Source organism: Ursus maritimus, unplaced genomic scaffold, assembly GCF_017311325.1.
Source record: "Ursus maritimus isolate PB19 unplaced genomic scaffold, ASM1731132v1 scaffold_3, whole genome shotgun sequence".
Classification (NCBI taxonomy): domain Eukaryota; kingdom Metazoa; phylum Chordata; class Mammalia; order Carnivora; family Ursidae; genus Ursus; species Ursus maritimus.
In genome coordinates, this window is record NW_024425563.1 from 83,870,011 (window position 1) to 83,892,924 (window position 22,914).

Consider the following 22,914-nt stretch of genomic DNA (forward strand, 5'->3'; position numbering starts at 1 on the left):
GTCTTTAAAAATAAGGCAAAATTAATTTTAATTAAAACACTCCCTCTATTTGCTTTGTAAATCTCTTCCAGGCAGAGTAATGGGGAAGAGAGACCATTCACTTTGAAATCAGTTGGAGTTGGGTTGGAATTTTAGCCCATTATTCATGCTGTTCACTAGCTATGTGACCTTTCTGAGCTTTTATTTTCCTCAAAGGTACAATATGGGTAATAATACCTTCCTTATAGGGTGCTGTGACAATTAGATGAATACATGTTGCATATAATTTGCCAAGCACATGGCATGTCTTGTTGAAGAAACATCCTCTCCAGAGATCGCCCTGACCCCCCCTCCTCCCTGGGAATTAAAGTGAAACTGGCAAAAATAGAAACTGACAAAAAGAAAGAGTATCCAAGTCTCTGAGGCTCCTAGTCTCTGTCTCTTTCTGGGAAACAGAGAGGTTGGGAGGGATCATTTCAGTAAGTTTTTGTGACTGTGAAATGGTCTCCTTGTGTTTTAAAAATGTGAAAATTTTCCTCGAATCCAGCAACTTGCTTCCTTTGCTCCGTGTGTCCCCTACATGTCACAGTCCTGTTGTGAGTAAATGGGTTCATGCTAATGGAACAGAAAAAAGGGTTTGCTCATGAGATTCTTCCACCCAAACAGATACTGCCAAAGCTAATCCACAGACTGCACCAAACTGGTCTTGGAGAGCCCCCAAGGAGTTCAATTAAAAGTCAGGGAGAAAAATTGAGATAGGATACATAGTATAGAGAAAAACACCCACACACTTATAATTTAAACCCTACTCTAATCCACTAAGTTAATTAAGAAAGGGTTTCAGTTATTAGAAATCACAGGGGAAATACTTGGGGGTAATTAAAACAGTACACTGTTACTGATAAATCTAAAGCCAATTAAGAGATTCTCAAATAACCGAGGGGGCCAGTGAAGTGAGAACCGAAGTTAATCCTGAGACAGGAACTTACTCTTTGGAATTCTCAATTTTAAGTAAGTATTTGAGAAAAGCTTACAAGTAATATGCATTTTCAATGTGCTATGTGCACTTTTTTCTTTTTGTTGACTTGAAATATTGTAAGGGAGAAACACCTCAGAGGTTATTATAATCTGGCCTAGAATTCTCATGCCTCAGGATCATTACAGGAAGAATCATTTTCAGAAGAAAACCTACAGAACCTAGCTAGTTAATTCCAATCCAGCAAACTTCTGTGAAAAATTTGGCACGTGGAAATGAGCCAAAAGGATAAAGATGTAAGGTGAGGAGAATTATAAAAATCCAATTATCACAATTAGCTGGTTGGAATGATTGGTCTATTGTGAAAATCACAGAGCGGTGTTGTTTTTCCAGGAGACTACGGTGTTGGTCGACAAAGGTTCTGAAAGTCTTCTGTGGGGTTTTTGTAAGGGGTGGAAAATATCATACAAATGCTTAGTTTGGCACTGAAGATGTTTTTTCCCAGAGAATAGCACAAATCGTTTTCTTTTGTTCAGTGAACTGAAATGTTGAACATTGTTTTAAGGGGAGATAAAAAAGAAAAAGGAAATGGTTCATAGCAAACTTTTTGTCAGAGTTTAGAATCTGATGTAACATGTGCTAGTTTCTCTATTCTACTATGATCAATGTATTTACATGTGTATGTCTAGACATATATACACGTGTAAAGTGCACACGCATATGTATTGGAGTCATAGGTTATGGATCTCCTGGAATGTGAAAAATACTCTATTTCCCCCCAACATTTTAGGTCAAAATGGCTCACTGCTTTAAGGGTTTAGATAAAATAAAACATATTTAAAGGCAATGCCTTCAGAATCTAGAGACTTAATAACACAACCTCTAAAACATTTCATAAAACTTTACCCTTTGCCTCCTATTAAAATCTTCTGTAATCAAAGTGCTACTAGAAAAATAATTCTACTATGTTTATTTGAAAATAACCATTTCTTTAGAACCTCTTGTTTTCCATTTTTCTTTCATTTGTTCATTCATTCCTTTCTTCAGTAATAATTATTGGGCGCCAGTCACACCAGGCACAATACCACACACTTGAAAGGAGAGTTCACAAGTATGTATAGTGACGATAATGACAATTAGAGCTGCAGATCAAATTCTATTCCTTGTCGAGTCCCATTTGGTCATACGATCATCTGTCAATTCTCCAATCTATTCCGTCTCAAACGTACTTACTGATTTGTAAATGCCTACCATGTGGCATGTTTTTTCTGAGCTGAACATCTTATCTAGAGTTCAGCTCAGTCAGTAGGACTCAGCATCTTGCTGGGTCCTATGGGAATAAAAATAAAAATATCATCTATATACGTACAGAACACCAATGAGGGAGGAATTCAAAGAACGGAGAGATCAGTGTAGTTTGCCATAGTCCCACAAAGCTCCACGGAGCAGCAGGATTTGAGCCAGATGCTACAAGGTTTACAGGGATACAGAGATGGTGGAAGGCATCATGGTAGGCAGTGGAGATTAAGCGAAGACAGGGAAATTGGCAAAACCTGGGATGTGGAGGAGAGATTTCTGTGTGGAGCAGAGCTCTAACTTTTCAAGAAACAAAATAAGTTGTATAGTTGGGGCAGCAGTACTGGAGAGCATCCCGAATGTCTGTGATAGAAGTGGGACAGGACAGAAGCACGTTCTAGGTTTAGGGTGCTTTGCAAAAGCTGGTGGCTGTGCAGAGTTGTTCCTTTGGGTCACTGCCCCTGCTGGTGGGGGCTGCCAAACCCTATATACCAACTCTCTGCTGAAGGAGTGGGCACATGACTCTGGCTATGCCACTCAGAATACACCATTCCCCAGCACACTGTGATTGGCCAATTAGAAACCTTTCCCAGATTTTTCTACGGAGCTGCTCAGGAAGCCCTGTGGCCTCGGTACCACTCTCATAATGACAGCTGACCTGAACACAGAGGAGAGAGTTCTGTGGGTGATTGAGTTTCTGGTTCCAGAGATCTCTGAGGCCAGTTTCATCTAAGCCCTCCCTTGTGTTTTGATTACATGAACCAAATTTCCTTTTTTGCCTAAGTTAGTTTCTCTCACTTAGAATTCAAAACAGATCTGCCTGATACAAGAGAAAAAAGGAAAAAAAAAATGTTCTTCAGATATTTTGGCAAAAATTTAGGGAGAAAGCTGGATTGGAAGGGGAAGAGAATGATTTTACTTTTGAAATGCTGATTTTGTAAAAGATTTATTTATTTGAAGGAGAGAGAAAGAGAGAATGAGCACTTGTGCACAAGTGGGGGGAGGGGCAGAGGGAGAGGGAGACGCAGACTCCCCGCTGAGCAGGGAGCCAGACGTGGGGCTCAATCCCAGGACCCTGGGATCATGGCCTGAGCTGAAGACAGACACTTATCCCACTGAACCTCCCAGGCACCCCTGAAATGCTGATTTTAAGTTAGTGGCAGGGCATACACATGGAAATATCTAGTGATACCGATTTTAAATATATTCTCATAAAATGTAATTGTGATAGCTAACACTTACTGAGCGATTTCTATGTGCCCAACACTATTCTTTATTCTTTGCCTTCATTAACCCACTGATCCTCTCCAAATCCCATTTCACAATAGAGAAAACTGAGGTGCAGAAAGATGTTATAAGTCTGCAAGATGAACCAGCTAATGAGTTTTGGAGCTTAGGTACAGATCCAGGTAGTTTTACTATAGAGATCATCTTGAATTACAGTTATATACATATTAATATGTAACCTTTCTATGTTTCAAATATTTGTGTGTATGCATATGTGTTTACTGGGGTGTTTGGTTAAAGGATTCATATTGGTTAAGGATTCATAATATTATCTAAAATTGATGCTTATGGGAGAGAGAACCTTCCCATTTCTGAACAATTACACAGTGTATCCAGATCTGTGGAATGTATATTGGTCACTTGGGGACAATTATCTTTAACAATAATGACCAGAGGATGTTCAATGTCAATGGATAGGAAATATCATCAAATGGAATTCATCCCTGATTTTCTATCATTCTCTATCTTGTTTACTTGCTGCTGATTCTTTGTTCTGCACCTGCATCAAAACAAAACCTGTACCTATTTTTGCATTTGCATAAATTAACTTATTTTGGATTTCTGCCCAGATTCCACAACATATGAGCCCTACAGTATATCACCCACACCTGCGTATTTGTTAGGTGATGTAGACTGGGACATTTCTAGTTGTCCTAGAATTGGTGGCTACAGTCCTTGCTGGAAAGAAGTGGTTTTAAGCACCTGACATTCTAAAGAGAGCTGCTAATAAGTAGGGTTAGACATGTAGCTCAGGTTGGAGAACTGGACCTGCTCCCACTCTAGTCTTTTTGAGGACTAAATAAAGAGATGAATTGGAGGAGGGAAAAAGAAAATAATGTCCTGCCTAGATGGTAGCAAGGGAGGAGAGGAAGGTGGTTCACCCTTCCCCGTCACTAACCAAGCAACAGGGGTTGGGCGTGTTCCAAGAGATTCAGTCTTAGAGATTCTGGGTGGCACCTTAGTCCTTCGGTGGTCTACTGACCTGTCTGCCCAACCTGGTGCTGTCCCTAGTGGAGCCGAACACTGCAAGACAAACTTCTACACTGTCTCTGTATGGACTTCATGTCTGTGTCCCCCAAATCCATATGCTGAAAGCCTAACCCCTAAAGGGATGGTATTAGGGGGTGGGGCCTTTATCAGGTTATTAGGTTATGAGGGTGAAGCCTTATTAGGGCCCTTATAAGACCAGACACAAGACAGCCTGCTTTTTCTCTCTGTGCTCTCGCCACCATGTGAGGCCCCAATGAGAAGATGGGCATCTATAAACCAGGAAGCAGGCCCTCACCAAGCACTGAATCTACTGGTGCCTTCATGTTGGACTTCACACCTTTCACAACTGTGAGAAAAAAATTCTATTTAAGCCACCCAATCTATGGTACTTCCGTTATAGTTGCGTGAGTTGACTAAGACAGACCTGTATTAGCAGACACCACCAGGAGCCACCAAACTGAGCCAAAATAGGATGCGAGGTGTCTGCTCAACATGGACAGTTAGTCCCAGGGAACAGCTCTGCACATCCCCAAAGCTCACCATCATCCCTCATTCCTCCAACCACATTCTTAAGATTAATGGATTGACAAGTTTAGCAAACACGTATAGAAGTGCGTTCTGTGGGGGCGCCTGGGTGGCTCAGTCGTTAAGCGTCTGCCTTCGGCTCAGGGCGTGATCCTGGCGTTCTGCGATCGAGCCCCATATCAGGCTCCTCTGCTGGGAGCCTGCTTCTTCCTCTCCCACTCCCCCTGCTTGTGCTCCCTCTCTTGCTGGCTGTCTCTCTCTCTGTCAAATAAATAAATTTTAAAAAAAATCTTAAAAAAAAAAAAAGAAGTGCGTTCTATGTGCTCGGCACTGTCCTACATGATTTACAAGTACTGCAGCATGACCCCAAGGTGGAGTACTCATCTCCACTGCACAGATGAGGAAGCCAAGCCCCACACTGAGGTAAGGGATTTGCTCAAAGTCCCACAGCTAGGGAGTGGTGGAATCGGACGGCAGCAGGAAGGTGCTGCTCTTAACCTCGAGGCTTCGCCTTTGCCTCCACTGCTCACTCCTCGTGCCCAGGCCACACGCTCACACACCCTCTGATGCCAGGGCCAGAAGACACCAAGTCCCTGCCCCACTCAAAGACCTTCAAGATATAAGCCCGGCTGGCATGGCAGGAGAGGAAGGCAACAAGATTTCAATCAGGGACAAGAAGGGCAGGAATTTTCAACGGTCCTAACCTGGATTTGTAGTAACCCGAACAATCATCAAAGTACCAGAGTTTCCCAAAAGTAGTTCAGGGATAGGAATCTGACAAAGGAATTTAAAAGCAAGCAGCGTGGGGAAACATAAAACTGTCTCACGTTTGTACCTTCTGAGTTCAGACTGCTCCATAAATCGCTCACTTATGGAAATAGCCATTGCTCTGCTTACGTATTCCGTAGCTTAGTCAGACCTTAGTCATCACTCGCCCCCAGCTCTTACCTTGCTGAAATACAGAGATGAGCCAGATGAGATGACTCCACACCCTTGTTCAGGCTTTACAACTTCTCCCCCAATGACTTCTTGCCAGTCAGACTCCCAACCATTCTGGTTCTCAAAATCCGACATAATCGTGGAAGGAAGAGCAGCTTCCGGGTGGCATTCGGTGCCTTGGTATCCCTGGTCACACCTGGGAGAGAGGAAGGGCCACGTAAGCAAGTCACAGCCTCTTCTGCGAATGCCCTGGCCACGCACCTGCAACATTTCCCACTCACTTTTGCTCAAACCTTAGCAGTCACATGAGATTTTTCTCTACAATGTCTGTCTGTGTATGTGGTTGCAACAACCTTCAGTTTTTGACACCAGAAAGAAAAAAGGGCAGAATCCTTTCTTAAAAGGAATGGTGCTGTAACAGCAGAACCGAGGCACCAAGGAGTAAGGAAGGAGGATATGGGTGCAAGCACGCGTTTATGCGTGCGTGCGTCTGTGCATGTGTGTGTTTGCGCATGTGTGTGCGTGCGTGCATGCGTGTGTGGGGGTGGTCGGCAGCTGCAGGGGAAGAGTGGGATCTTCATGTAGGTCTTGAAAATCACATAGAAATGTTTGCTCATCCAACATGTATCTCTGGCCATGTTTTATGGCTCCTCTTCCTGATTAAATTACATCTCTTTTAGAGTCTTTACGTATTCAAGGGTGTTCCTTTCTGATTCCTCATTAGTGATAATCACCGTCTTCCCCCTGCTACAACCTTGACGCGGGGCAGGACAGCGCGCAGCAGCTGTCTGACTTGTGTTTTAAGACTGTCAGGGGAATGGAAGTGAAACAATAGCAAGGCTCTTTTAACCCCCAAAGAGGACTTTGGGGTTAGTTAATAAACTCTGAAATTTAAACCCAGGAGGCCTCGTCTTGAGGTTAGATTTTGAAGTTTAGCATATACGGCTTCAGACTTTACTTAAAATGTAACAGCATCTTTTACATCTAAAATAAGAACAGAAAAGAGGATCGTTTCCTTTTGGCTCTTTCATTATTTATCAGTCTGTCCATATTGCTCTGATGACAACTGCTGTGCTATCCCTCTGAACACAAACCCCGAGAAGCAGACAGTCGATCATATGTGGCTGTGTGTGTACCTGCACACGCCGTGGTCACATGAGCCATGTCCACTGCACATGTTTGGGCACTGCTGTCCAATGTAAATGCTGTCCAAAGCCCACTCGTCTTGGGCTGTGTAATAGCTCTGACTCCAGCGGAAGCGGGTGGCACTGGACCTAGAAACAAGGAACGGTAGTGAAAACAATATTTTAATAGACATGCAGTAGCACAAAGAATGTCAGAGTTCAGACTCTTTCAGATAACGAACTTTCTGGAACTTGCATTTAGCTGTCAATCATTTTTCTTTGGTAGTTGAAAGTCTGTCTACTCAACTATTAGCCAATGCAACAATTTGATTAGGATGAAAAGTTAAAAAGAAATCTGTGGTTTAGATATATACCTCAATCTTAATTTAATTTGCAACATTTTAAAGAAAACCAAAATACCAGATTTTTTTGTTGCTGTTATGCAGAGACTTGATGTTAGGAAAACCAAGCAAGCAAGCAAGAATATTAAAAAAAAAAAAAAAAGTATATACAAAAGAGCCTCTTTTCCACAGAAGAAAATGTGAGGTGTTTCAATTATAGTAATAAAATTTCTTTTAATAAATACACAGTAGTTATTGGAAAACTTCCAGTGAGCTCTCAAAATAAAAGTTTTGTGTGGGGGTATTGTTTTGGGTTTGAGGGACATACTACAATGTGCTGTAAGAAGAACATGTTCTAGAAGTAAGAACATCTGGGTGCTAAATTCTGCTGATTATTTCAGAAACATTAAGTTGGGTAGGTTTCACGGACAAGCTGATGTTAAGTGGAAACAGAAAGTTAAACAGTCCATTACACATAGAGAAATACCTGGGACCTTGATTCATCTAAACCAGACAGAAAGTCTAAAGAAGAGGGTATTTTGAGAGCAATGTCAAGAAAGTTTCCATCCACTGACAGTCACAAAAAATTCTTTCCAAATCCCATCATATATTTTGCCTCTAGAAAATTTCAGGGATTGTCATTAGTTCTTTTTGGTCAAAATGCAAAACAAAAGAAAACAAAAAGGGTTTGTGGAATTAACGTGCAGGCTCTGTTCCATTGATTAAACGCTCGTCAAGCACACTGTCTTACACATTCACTTGATCTTAACGGCTCTGAATGATCTCTTAACATCTACTGCATCAATTACCCACATATTAAATACTCCCTAAGTATGTAACAGATTGTTAAAATCCAGACTAAGTCTTTATTGTTTATTCTGCCAATGATCTGTGGCAAATATGTTGCATTTTTATTCCTAGTAGGGTAATTCAGGATTCGCTGAGATGCATCCAGTAGACACTGATTTGTTGCATATCAGTGTTCGTCATGATACATGCAATGACACAGGTACACCTCCTCTATGGCAAGTTTATATCTGAAATCTAATAGCCATCACAATTTTCATAGTGCAATGAAGAAATGGTTCCTGTTTGCACAGGAACATAATAAAGTAGGTATACCAAAAGAGAGTGCTAAAAAAATGAGTCAATGAGCGGATGAACAGGCCAGGAAAGGGCAGCCTGTTTTTGCCTTCTGTAGGTAATGGCGTAAAGAATGTGCTAGGAGTCTGGGAACTCGACCCCTTGGACCTTAGCTCTGCAATTTATCAGCTGTGTGACCTTAGTGAGAAATTTAAGCCTTCAGGCTTTCTAGTTCCTCACCTCTCAAATAAAGGGATTGGGCAAAATGATTTCTAAGATCTAGCTCGTAAATTTAGTGCTTGTTCTGGTGGTTGTTGACTGAGGTGATGGTTTATTTCCTATGTACTCACATGTCTACGTGAAAGGCAAGGCATACATTGTTTTGAAGTTCTGATATTTCAAACATTAAAATGGGGTGGGAGGGTTTCAGACGTCTGTCCCAGTTTATTTATGTTTCTGAACAGTCACACGTAAAGACATTCTAAATTCTTATACTAAGTAAATTAGTCCTTAACATGCATCTGTGAACTCTGGAAAAAGAGAATACTTCCTTAAGATACAAAGCTTAAAGTGGGTTTTTCCATTTAAAATGACAACTCACAGTTTAATGTGCTGATGTTAATTAACAGAAAAGGAAGTAAGAAGAGGTTGAATATTGGCTTCGTTTTTCGTGAGAAAAAAAATTCATTGTGTGAGCAATCTCCAGCTGGTCACACATGAGAACACAAGGTGTGATCTCACTGATTTGCAGCTGCATCACTGCTAAATATTGCCCTCAATACAAATATTTAATTTGCCAACCCCCCGCCCCCAGATCTAAGCATTCTTACAAGGAAAATCTTGTGTACTTTGGACTGGGTCTGAAAGTAGGACCACTGCTGTGTGGATCATGCAATGAAGTTGACTTGCATTTAAAACCCAAACTCTATCGATTCCCCAAAGCAACAAAACTTGTCAGTCTTATCTTTATTTGATTTTTTCCCCCATATAAACTTCCAGACTGAATTAAAGGAGCATTGAGTCATCTCTTGATAGTTAGGTATTGAGGTATCAAGGCTGAGGAATCAAGGTAAATGAACGCTGACTAAATTGTATTATCCACCTTCAGAGTTACTGTAATTACATTTACCCAATTATTCTGAAACTCATTCAGTCATTAGGTGTGGATTTGTTTATGAAGTCAGCAACTGACAGCTGTTTGGGTCTCATTAGGCCCTGTTCTTATGTAAATGTCTCTCATAAAAACAAAATTAATTTTCATTGGGTAACAAATGTTCAGTTCATATACAATATAATTTCTCCAAGCAGGTGTATACATATTCAGTATTTCCACTCTAAGTTGTCCTATCTAGCATATTTTCCAAAGTTAACAGATCTTTGGTAATGTGGGGACCCCACCCTGGCTTGTGTGTATTCAATTTTGAGCTGTATATGTGTGAAAGCAGCAGAATGAAGATTTGCCAAAAGGAAAACTGCTTCAAACTAGACTGCACTCCCTTTTCCTCAATGCTTGGGAAAAACATGCTATTTGCAAAAGTTTGAGATGAATATAATAAATAAAGTTATCAAGAATGCCAGGGACACTAAATGCACTTTATCTTAATAGCAGAACTTTTAAAAAGCATTATAAATCCAAAGCCAATGATAATAACCAGATGAACACTATTTTTTTTTAAAGATTTTATTTATTTATTCGACAGAGATAGAGACAGCCAGCAAGAGAGGGAACACAAGCAGGGGGAGTGGGAGAGGAAGAAGCAGGCTCCCAGCGGAAGAGCCTGATGTGGGGCTCAATCCCAGGACTCTGGGATCATGCCCTGAGCCGAAGGCAGATGCTTAACCACTGTGCCACCCAGGCGCCCCCCCCCTTTTTTTTGATATATAGCAATCATGTTTAAGTATTAGCCGGAATGTTAAAAGAAAATACCTTATTGGGTTTGTTTTTAAAAACTATTTTTAGGGGCGCCTGGGTGGCTCAGTCGTTAGTGTCTGCCTTTGGCTCAGGTCATGATTCCAGGGTCCTGGGATCGAGCCCCGCATGGAGCCCTGCATCGGGCTTTCTGCTCAGCAGGAAGCCTGCTTCTTTCTCTCCCACTCCCCCTGCTTGTGTTCCCTCTCTTGCTGTGTCTCCCTCTGTCAAATAAATAAAAATCTTAAAAAAAAAAACCCAAACTATTTTTACTTTCTTTACCCAGGGCTTTGAAAAAAATTTGGAAAAGCAGAGTTTAGTTATTCACTTACATGGACTTAAAGGTAAACCGTTGCAGGAATAATCCAATAGACATCGAGGCACACTGCATTAAAATTCTACTCAATGCCCCAACATTTAATGAGTACCCAACATGTGGCAGGCGGTGTTGGAATGGAAGTGTTTAAGGGTCAAGTAGATTTCCTCTCAAGTGTCTAATAAACATTGATGAGAATTGATCTTTTCTGACTATACTAAAACTTTCAACTCAGTGGTACTATCTTGTAAGCTAGGAAATAATAATGCAACATACAATCTGAATGTGAAATAACATGCAAAGGTATTTTTTTCTTTTTTTGATAAAGGACAATATATTTTGGATTCTGCCTAAACTACATTAAGAATAATAGTTCAGCGGTGCCTGGGTGGCTCAGTTGGTTAAGCATCTGACTTCAGCTCAAATCATGATCCCAGGATCAAGCCTGCATTGGGTTTCTTATCCACTGGGGAGTCTGCCTCTCTCTCTCCCCTGCCCTTCCATGACTTGTGATCTCTCTCACTTTGCTCTCGCTCTCAAATAAATAAATAAATAAATATATAAAATCTTTAAAAAAATAATAGTTTATAACATTTCTAGGGATGAAAAGACATCATCTCTGAGATATACTATTAAGATGACCTTGCCATCATAATTTTCAAATTATACCCCACAAGTCAATAAATAAAGATCAACACTTTTAAATAATAAGGGTGATACACTTATTGGTGAAATAATCATAAAGAAAAAACCTCAGTAGCTTTACAGCAAGTACGACTACTATTTCAAATTGTTGCTTTTTTATAATCATGATAGAAATGCTTGGAATATCATTGAAATTAAATACAGATCTTGATTATATTCTCAGCAGTAGACATAAAAAAAAATAGGATGTCAGAGAAAGTAGCAACTTGTCATACAAAGCATTAACAGAGTATCCAGGAAATGGCTCACAGTTGGATGTAAAAAAAATCTGTGGAAATCAAATTTCAAGCATTTTATTCCAACTGACATAATGATGAATCCTTAAAAATAATCAAGGAGGCATTCTTCTATAATTTAGTAATTCAATCTCCAACTAAAGGACATATAAAAATGTTAGGTTGTTATCTAACCAATTGTTTTTGTGTAGAACCTAACTTCCATGTAAAATAATCAAAGAAGGGTTTATTTGGTAATTTTCTCTTTACAAAAGGGCTCTTGGAAGGCTGATACCACAGAAAAATGTAATTCTTGTCTCTTTCATGCTTTTTCTATTACCCATGTCACAGAATCTTAGAATTCCTGAACTGAGAAGGACTTTTAAGATCATCTAATTAAACTTCTTCATTCTACTTACAAGAAATCAGGCTTGAAGAGGTTGTGAATGGTTAAAATCATGTGATTAATTAATCACTGGTAAGGATAGACTGAGAGATCGGGACTTCTAATTTCTAGTCTAATTTCTAGCCTAAGGTTCTTTCTGGGCAAGCTTATCCTGTCCCAGAGCTTCAAACAGTACTCATGGTATTTAACTCTTCAACCCAAACCTCTCTTCTGAGCTCCAGATGGATAAATCCAGTTGGCTTCTTGACATTTCTGCTTGGATAGATAAGTATCTCAAACACTGCATCCCAGAAACAGAACACTTCATTTCCTGCCCCAAATCCACTCCTTCTCCAGGCTTCTCCACCTCGGTCAATGGTACGACTATCCAACAATTTCCCTGGGCCTCGGATTCAAAAACTGTTTTTGATTCTTTCTTTTCTATCACAGCTCCCATGTAGTGCACCAGCGCAAGCCCTACTTGATTAAAATACATTTCACAGTGATGGCTCTTGTCTTGTCTGCTATAGTCATACTCCAAGCCACCCAAACACTGAATGCCTAGAAACTTCTAACTCGACTCCCTGTCTTCGCTCTTCCTCCAGCAATCTATTCCTCATGAGCAGATGCCCAGGGTGATCAATCTAACACAAAATTATGTAATATTTAGGGAAAAATGTATTTTTCTCTTAAACACTATCAAATATTTAATTTTCTCCTTAATCACTGAGGCTTTAGCTTCTTGGGGGATGATTTTTATGGTTCCTGAAAGAATGTGAATGGAAAAACAAAGCGTGTATTAAGTTTTTGAAATAAAAAGTAGGGCTTCGCAGCGAGAAAACAGCCTTGAAATCCAAATTGTCTTGACATAGGAGAGTTTGGATTCCTGTATCTTTTCCTTCTACATATGTCAAACCTAAAGGAACTGACTCTTTGAGTTGGGGCAGAAAGGAAGGTCAGAAAAAGCTAGGACTTACAGGGTATAATGCTAAGTGAAAGTCAGACTGAGAAAGACAAATACCACATGATTTCACTCATATGTGGGATCTAAAATACTAAACAGGGGAGCTCGGGTGACTCAGTTAAGCGTTTGGCTTCGGCTCAGGTCATGATCCTGGGGGTCCTGGGATTGAGCCCTGCATCGGGCTCCCTGCTCAGCAGGGAGTCTGCTTCTCCCTCCCCCGTTTCCCTCTGCTTGTGGTCTCTCTCTCAAATAAAAAAATAAAATCATAAAAATAAAATACAAAAAATTGAATAAACAAACACAAAGCAGAATCAGACCAACAAATACAAAGAACAGAATGGTTGCCACAGGGTGGGGAGGGTGGACAAAATGGGTGAAGGGGAGAAGGAGATACAGTTTTCCGTTTAGGGAATGAATAAGTCACGGGAATAAAAGGCATGACATAGGAATACGGTCAATGGCATTTTAACAGTGTTGTGTGGTGACATACAGTAGCTACGCTTGTGAGCATAGCATAGCGTACAGAGTTGTCAAATCACTAAGTTGTGCACCTGGTATACACAATGTAACATTGTGTGTCAACCATACTAAAATTTTTTAAAAAGTAGGACAGTTTGGAAATCAAATTTTCGTCAGCTCTATTTTTCAAATATCTTTGGTATAAAAAGAAAGATCTGGGTCTTTTGATGACAAAGAAAATTCATCTTGCCATTGTTCTTAATTCTCCTTCACATTCAAGCCATGCTAACAGAGATAGTCAAAGTTAAAGTCTCAACCGTATCTATGGATGTCATCTCTCACCAAGTTTTCTGGGGAAGAAGCACTATGACTCTTCTCCACTGCGTGAACTCACTGGCATGGTAAATACTTGCTGACGTGAATTCCTGACAACTCGGCATACTTGGAAGACATTCCTAAGAGAAAGGAAGGCAAAAATTAAACTTGGCTTCTATTCCTCCAGGGACAATATATTGACTCACTCACCATAAGTGCCCAAGGCTTTAGAGAAATCTAATGTCATAATCTTAACTATTTGCAATATGAATGCAATCCATGGTTCTTCCTTCTGTGAAGCTAAAATATTTGGGAAATAATGGAAACAAGTGTCACCATGAAATTAAATGTCCTTTAATTCTCACATAAAAAAACAGACACGGATTAGGATCCATTTTTTTGACCTGCTATTATAACACTGGCATTTTAAAATTATTCTATTTGGGGCGCCTGGGTGGCACAGCGGTTAAGCGTCTGCCTTCGGCTCAGGGCGTGATCCCGGCCTTATGGGATCGAGCCCCACATCAGGCTCCTCCGCTGGGAGCCTGCCTCTTCCTCTCCCACTCCCCCTGCTTGTGTTCCCTCTCTCGCTGGCTGTCTCTATCTCTGTCAAATAAATAAATAAAATCTTTAAAAAAAAATAATAAAATTATTCTATTCATGTGCTATTTATGCATTTATTGTAAAGTCAGATCACTGTGTATATACATAAAGAAGTACATTTGATCCTAAGAATCTGGATCTATGCCTTTCTTTCTTTCTTCTTTCTTTCTTTCTTTCCTTCCTTCCTTCCTTCCTTCCTTCCTTCCTTCTTTCTCTCTCTTTTTTTTTTTAAAGGCAAGAGATGCCAGATTCTTAATACGGTCTACCTACAGGTAAAGAGACTTAGAAAGGAACAGATGAAGACAGGCTATAGGGAGAGAAAAAAGAGAGGAAGGAGGAAGGAAGGGTTAGAGAAAATTCATGGAGGAAGAGGGTTAGAGAAAATAATATTCCAGGCACCATCCTAGAGTATTCAGTCCTGAAGTTATTCCCATTTCTTTTTAATTTTCAATTACAATTTAGTATCTGACAGTGCAGAATGTGGAATCCTTATTGCTGACTTGACGTCAATGCTAAGTCACAAATAACATTGTTCCTTTTCAACCAAACCTAAACTTTTGGAATTGTAACTCTGCTTCCTACATAAAAAGAAGGAGCTTACCTATCACAAGCATTAGAGAAAATAGACCTACCTCTTGGACCAGGTGCCAGGTGAGGCCGTGATTGGTTGAGTACTCCAGCTTCACCTGGTTGTCCATGTGCGGAGTGTATTTCTGGCCACAGCCCATCACCAAACTGAACTGAATCATATAGGATGCTCCTATCTGCATTGATTGTGTTTCCACATAGCGCATACTCGACGCAAGTTTAGAATCTCCCGTGAAACTGAAAGACAGAGGTGGGAATCAGAAGGTTAGAAACAGCGATGTATGAAGGGAAAATCGGGCTCTTCATTTCATACCATACACCAAAATAATTTCATTTTACTTGTTTAAATCTTGCCAAGCTCGAGAATGGATTTCAGTCACTCTAGTAAATGCAATTTAAAACAATCTGCCTATAAAGAAGCAATTTTTTTAAAGTTAATATCCAGAGTTGTCAAATATATTTGAAAACAGGTACTCACTCATATATTGTTCATGAGTGTAAACCATTTGACTCATTAATCTCACTTCTTAGAATCTATCCAAAGGAAAGAATCCTAAATTCAAGGACAGTTTTATAAAATACGATGAATATTGCAGGTCTACTTAGAAGAGTAATTGGTAACCATTTCAATGTCAAACTACAGGGGAAATGGAATACTTGAGTAAATTGGGATAGCCACTTGACAGATCACCCATATTTCAAATATTTATGAAGGGAATGTAATCACATTAACATGCTTATGAGAAAATAAATTTTTAAAAATCCACAAAATGATGCATAAAGGAAAGTCACCAGAATGCTTGGAGTGGCTCTGTTTGGTGGTGGGAAACTAGACAGTTTACAGCTTTTTTTTTTTTTCCCTTATTTTCTAAATGGTCTTCAGTGTTGAGGCATTAAATACTGGAAACATCACGATGTAGTTTTAATCACTGTGCCTCAAGCCAGCAAAATTTTACTGGGTCCCAGTTAGGTACCCTGTAATTGTAAACTGTTTGAAGACAGGCACAATCACTTTTTTAGGGCAAGCTGCTCAAGGAATTTATCATCCATCAGAGGAGATTAAAATATGGACACGTTTTCACTATGGTTAATATGGGTCAACGTAAACATTCCCAGGGTTAACCCCACTGGGGTTTGTCTGCCACAATGCTTGGTGCTGGTCTTGTGAAGCAGGGCCAATACCACGCAGCAGCAGCAGCTCCTACTCATCAGGGGGCTGAGCTGATATAAAGGGAATGGTGCAAAAATCTGTGATATCTTTAGGGCATTTAATATTTTTTCTTATTTGTCCTTTGCTGAATCAGCAAAATAAGGAGCAACTCCTCTGTCTTGCTTCTTGCAGACGTTAAGATGACATTCAAAGATGGGACATTGTCCATATAGAGGATCATCATGGGTTTGGGCTCAAGGTTACAAAATGCAACAAGCTTTTTCCTAACAATGACTAATTACTCTTTACCAATTTCAAATTAAGTTTTTACACTTTGACAATGCATAGAAGAATAAAATGGTTAAGAGACCCAAATTCTGCTTTAGCTGAATGGTCAGTAAAAGGAAGGGATGTCTCATATTTATCACTGCTCGTGTTACACATCCAGTGAGTACAACTTGTTTATCATTAATAATAAGGATGCCCACTGTTGTTGAGGCTAGGCCATCTCCTCAGACGGTGCTAAGCACAATACCCACATTATCATCCTTAATTCCATCCTTACAATAACTCTGTGATGTAGGAGTAATATCTCTAGTTAACAGATGGGCAAATGGGGATAGTAAATGGTAGAGACGGTATGAACTCAGCTCGCCCAACTCTAAAACCTCTTAACCAGTACACTATCTCTCTGTCTTTCTATTGCTATAATATGGAGAAGAAAACACTGCAGTTTTGAATTACTTTCATATACAGTTAATTTAAAAATCATTAACTTTCTGTTACTGTGTAATGATACTTTGGTGTTAGAGATAATAAACCCATGATTGCCTCTGGGTGACAGAGCGTATGGGATGTATGCTCGCAAACACAAAGCTGCAGAATGCAATTTCTAGCAATGTTACAAAACAAAAGAATCAACATAGAAGAAAAAACACTAGTAAGCTCTACAAGCACACACTAGTCCATATAAATTCCAGAGTCTTTTAAGTAAGCAAAAAAAAGTCCTGACTGCTTCTCTCCATGAGAAATAAATGTTGCTTTTAACTTGCTCTTTCTAGTGCCCTTTGTGAGGAAGGTAAACAGAGGGAGCCAACTAATTAGCCATTTGAATTGTTTACTTTAAAGTTATACTATCTATCCTAGGCAAATGGGAAAAACCACACAGTGTGGGGCAGCACAGTCTGCAGTCCATGGAGAGCCACTAGAACTTTCTCACTCAGATCCTGCACAGTATTTCCTCACCCCTGCATTTCTGAAATAATTTAAGATTATTTTCACAATCAGCTCCTTGTAAATTACTCCCTTCAGAGATGGTTTAGTGTCCTTGTAATTCTAAGAGAAGCAAGGAGAAATGTTATGTTTTGTAAATACTGCTTGCACCTAACTCTTGCATGGTTACAATCGAACATGAACCTGGTTGAAGACAGTGAGTATTCAGACCTGAGAAGGATGTGCTCTGTGAGCTACCCTCACAATAACAGCTTTTAAAGGTGCCAAGACACCAAGAAAGAAAAAACATAAAAATGATATAAAAGGACAAGTGTCTCAGGTGCCTGGCTGACTCAGTCGATAGAGCATGTGACTCTTGATCTCGGGGGGTTGTGAGTTTGAGCCCTGCACTGGGTGTAGAGATTACTAAAAATAAAATCTTTAAAAAAAGGACAAGAGTCTAAATGAGGTCTGTTAATCGGTGACAATAAAATTCTTACTTAGCACAAATATCTGTTCCACCAGTAGTTGTGTCTTTTCTTGTTTTTGTTGTAAGCTAGAGATTAGAAATCTATTTGCTTTCTAACCAAAATGCCTGCCATACCTCATGGTATCATATGATACCTATCCTATCTTTTATTTATTTATTTATTTATTTATTTATTTATTTTTATTTTTATTTATTTTTTTTTATCCTATCTTTTTTTTAAATTTAAATTCAATTAGCCAACATAGAGAACATCATTAGTTTCAGATGTAGAGTTCAATAATTCATCAGTTGCATGTAACACCCAGTGCTCATCCCATCATATGCCCTCTTTAATGCCCATTGCCAGCTACCACATTCCCCCACCCACCTCCCCTCCATCAACACTCAGTTTGTTTACTATAGTTAAGAGTCTCTCATGTTTTGTCTCCTCTCTGATGACTTCCCATTCAGTTTTCCCTTCCTTCCCCTACGATCCTCTGTGCAGTTTCTTATATTCCACATAGGAGTGAAACCATATGATAATTGTCTTTCTATGACTGACTTATTTCGCTTAGCGTAATACCCTCCAGTTCCATCCATGTCATTGCAAAGGCAATATTTCATTTTTTGATGGCTGTGTAATATTCCATTGTGTGTATGAGTGTGTGTGTGTGTGTGTGTGTGTGTGTGTGTACACCACATCTTCTTTATCCATTCATCTGTCAATGGACATCTGGCTCTTTCCACAGTTTGGTTATTTTGGACATTGCTGCTATAAACATTGGAGTGCAGATGCCCCTTCGGATCACTACATTTGTATCTTTGGGGCAAATAGCCAGTAGTGCAATGGCTGGGTCATGGGGTAGCTCTATTTTCAACTTTTTGAGGAAACTCCACACTGTTTTCTAGAGCGGCTGCACCAGCTTTCATTCCCACTGACAGTGTAGGAAGGTTCCCCTTTCTCTGCATCCTCGCCAACATCTGTTGTTTTCTGACCAGCCATTCTGACTGGTGTGAGGTGGTATCTCATTGTGGTTTTGATTTGTATGTCCCTGATGCCAAGGGATGTTGAGCATTTTTTCATATGTCTGTTGGCCACTTGTATGTCTACTCTGGAAAAATGTCTGTTGATGTCGTCCGCCTTGTTTCCATAGTGTAGTGGTTATCACAGTGGTATTCACCTCACCTATCCTGATACCTTATTGGAAGCAAAATAACACAAGAAAAGCACAGACATCTATGCCTTAAAATCTTGACCATTCATAGTACAAGTTCACTCAGTTGTTTAGGATTATTCAAGACTGGCTGAAAGCCAGTAATATTAGGTCAGCTTTTCCCCTCCTAAATACACTGATGTTCTCACTCAGCTGGAGCTGTAGAGGTGAGAATTTCACAGACTGCCATCCTTTAATTGATAAAACTGCTCCTCTTTGTTGCTTAAGTCAAGATAGGTTCATAAAGGCAAAAATGAAGCTGAACTTCTCTGTTAGAATCAGAGAAATGAAAAAGAATGGTCCACATCAGCCTTTTGGGGAGAAATTCTGGAGACAGAATGCATTGGGAATCGGGACGCTTAGTTTCATTCATGTTGATTTTCAAGAGTGCCTCAAAAATAAAGGAACGGTAAAAAAGCTCCTGCATGTAATTACAAGATTTAACAAGAAAATGGGGACAATTCTTTCCGCTAGGACAAGATTACCTCTGGTAAAATGGATGACACCGTAATGTAACTCAGATCTCCACAGTTCTATACTTAGTCCATAGCACAGCTCCTTTGCCTCCTCCTCCCTTGTTAATCTCACATACTGCCAAGGACCTGTTTTCCCAACTAGGTTGGAAGCCTCTCTGCAGAGAGAGATCATATCTCATTCACCCCATCCCCTGAAGCACTCAGAACCTGTGCACCTCACAGAAGCACCAGCTGTTGTGGCAGGACATCGTGGCTTTCCAACAGCTAGATTATCTTTTTGACCTTTGAGTCAAGGTCATTTGGGAGGCCATCAGGGATCCTTAACACTGGATTATGGAGATGAAAAACCAGAGGCTGAGTTGCTGGCCCCAGAATCACACAGTCACTAAAAAGCTAGAAACCAGGCCTTCTGATTTCTACTTGGATGTCCTTTTCACTATGTCATGCCTATTAAAGGCACTTAAAGAACGTTGAATAAAATGAGCACATGAGTGAGGCTTCTCAACTGGGAAGAAAGCAAGTTTCACAAAACCATAGTTACTTACATGCTCTAGTGAACACAGACAAGGTTTTTTGTTTTTAGTTTTTTGTTTTTCAAAATGAAATTAGAAGTTTAATGAACATTCTGGATATACATTCCATTTTATCATCCCAGGTAGTAATTTTTTTTTTTACTTTTATGTGTATTATAAAAAGTGTATTTGCCTAATACAATGATAAAATAAACAAATTTTTCTTATATTTTTCCCAAAAAGAGCTTTGATAAGTCGATGGAAATGTAATACTTCTTGTTTGTTTAAAAGCCTTACCGGTTTGTGTTTAACTCTACAGATATTTATTCAGTTGGGCCATTAAACTGCTAATACTTTATATTGTTTAACAATAAAGTATTTGTAGGAAAACTGCTTTTTTGACCATCTAATAGTCATATCCTAAGACTCAGCCCAGATACTTCCTTATGTATAAAGAAGTTTGATCTTCTGTAAAGACTTTACCACTCTGTAGTGCCTTATTATTTCTTATTATAGCCCCTATAAAATTGGTAATACTGTTTTTTTGTTTAGATTTTCTTCATTTATCTAAACTATAAGCTCTTCAAGTAAAGAACTGACAGGGGAAATTACATAATGAACACAAACAAGGTTTTGAGGTTATCCTCACTTAAAGAAATCACTCTTCCTGCATTTCCCCAGCAGCTCTTTCCCATCTCCATAAAAATGCTCTTTTATATGAAGGCGGATATACATAACCAACATAAACGGGAAAACACCCACCGCAAAATTCCTTCAAGGCACATTCACCCAGGGACTGAGCCATTTTCAACAACTGATCCCATCTCTTTAAGAAAGGTTTGATAATGGGGTGCCTGAGTGGCTCAGTTGGTTAAGCACCTGACTCTTGATTTCAGGGTCCTGCGATCCAGCCCTGTGTTTGATCCTGGAGTCTGCCTGGGATTCTCTCTTTCTCTCTCCCTTGTCCCACCCCCACTTGCCCTACCCTGCTCCCCGAACATGCACTCGCATGCTCTCTCTCTCTCTCTCAAAAAGAAGAAAAAGTTTAGTAAGCTAGACAATGCGCCTGAAGTCTCACTACCAGTATGCCACAAGACAAGATAATGCACCAATATTTACATTTCTTGGAAACCTAAGCAATATTCCATGATTTTCAAGGACCCCACAGAAAAGAAAAGCTCTGCAAAGCTCATTTCCACAACAATACAGGGGCAACATAAAACTGGTTTTGGTTTGACACCACTCAGGAGTTATATTCATCTGTAAAAGGATATGTAAATGAATCTAAGCCTAATACCATCCTTTTTGTTTTGTTTTTGCAATCATCAAAGAAATATTTGGAGTTGACTGTCTTGTTGATATTGTGGAATTAAAGGTGGCATTTTAACTTATTTGTTATTTCTATAATATTATACTTCAAAACAGAAATAACTACTATTTTAGTGGATTATATAAATTTTAAATTTTTTGGAAAAACCAATCTGACAATATAGAAGTATTTTTTTTTTAAAGTAAAAATCCACAGTTCTACTACCTAAAGATGATCCCTGCTAACATTTTGGTATAAATACTTCCAGACTTCATTATGTTTATGGACACATAAACACTCACTTTTTTTTCTTTCCAAAAAATTCTTATAAAATCATAATAAACCTGTTTGGTTTTTTTTGAAAGAGAGTGAGAGAGTGTGCACACATGAGAGGGGGTAGGAGAGGGGCCTGGGAAGGGAGAGGGAAAGGGAGAGAGAATCTTAGGCAGGTTCCATGTTCAGCGGGGAGTGGAGGTGGGGCTTGATCCACAGATCATGACCTGAGCTGAAATCAAGTCAGCCACTTAACCGACTGAGCTACCCAGGTGCCCCTCTCTCTCTCTCTCTTTTTTTCCTTTTTACAACTATTTCACTGACATATCTCCCTACTGAAAAAATGTTGAGAATAAAGCCTATCTCCAATTATGGAACTCTTTGGAGATTGCTCCATTTTTCACTGTTATAAACAATGCTTCTATAATATGCATCCTTATATATCTTCGTGTACTGGTCCAATTATTTCCTTAGGATAAATTCCTAGAAGCAGAATTGCTTGGACAAAGCAAATTTTAAAAATGAGCATTTACTGCCAAGTTGCCCTCAAAAAAGGTGGTACTGAGTTAGGGCAGTGGGAAAAACAGCCTTCCAGTTATGAAATGAGTAAGTCACAGGAATTAAAGGCACATCATACTGAATATAGTCAAGGATACTGTCATAGTATTGTGTGGTGGCAGATGGTAGCTACACTTGTGGTGAGCACAGCATAATGTAGACAGAAGCTGAATCACTATCTTGTACACCTGAAACTAATGTAACACTGTGTGTCAACCATACTCAAATTAAAAAAAAAAAAACTTTTTTAAGTTCTTGTGTATTTCTAAGTAGCTTATTTATTTTGTTGATGTGGCCATCAAGGGTGTGGCAAGAGAGAAAAATACATGAGGAATCTTTGAAATTCTTTTTTTACCCTTCCAACTATGAGAAGCCAAGCAGGGCCATTTTAAGACTTTTAAAGGACCTTGATAATTTTAATGTTGGAAACTCCATTATACATCATGGCAAACACATTAAAATACAGCCATGTCCATTAAAGATTTCTTTTCACTGTAAAAACCTTCAAATGGATTTCATAATTTTGCCTTTAAATTTTATTTGGCTACTAGTAATGCTTATATGCTTATATTTTACATTTGGTTGTAATTTTTCAGCATACTCAGGAATCTGACCAAAAAATTATTTCCAGTATCATGAAATTTTATGAATATTCAAATTTAGCAATGAATGGAGTTAACATATATTATGTTTTGTAGATAGTTAATTTAAATTTATTAATTCTTAATTTTCTTATCATATT

The 22,914-nt window shown here is 39.3% G+C and overlaps 1 protein-coding gene across 2 annotated transcripts in view; it reads right to left on the reverse strand.

Moving 5' to 3' along the window:
• The window catches only part of RELN (reelin), a 475,458-nt gene that overhangs the window by 114,079 nt on the left and 338,465 nt on the right, over nt 1-22,914 (reverse strand). For both annotated transcript variants that reach the window (XM_040644349.1, XM_040644350.1), the window contains exons 21-24: nt 15,044-15,236; nt 13,836-13,948; nt 7,129-7,266; nt 6,002-6,188 (exon numbers count right to left, since the gene is read on the reverse strand). In XM_040644349.1, coding sequence (XP_040500283.1) covers nt 6,002-6,188; nt 7,129-7,266; nt 13,836-13,948; nt 15,044-15,236 — 631 coding nt within the window. The remainder of the gene's footprint in view (nt 1-6,001; nt 6,189-7,128; nt 7,267-13,835; nt 13,949-15,043; nt 15,237-22,914) is intronic.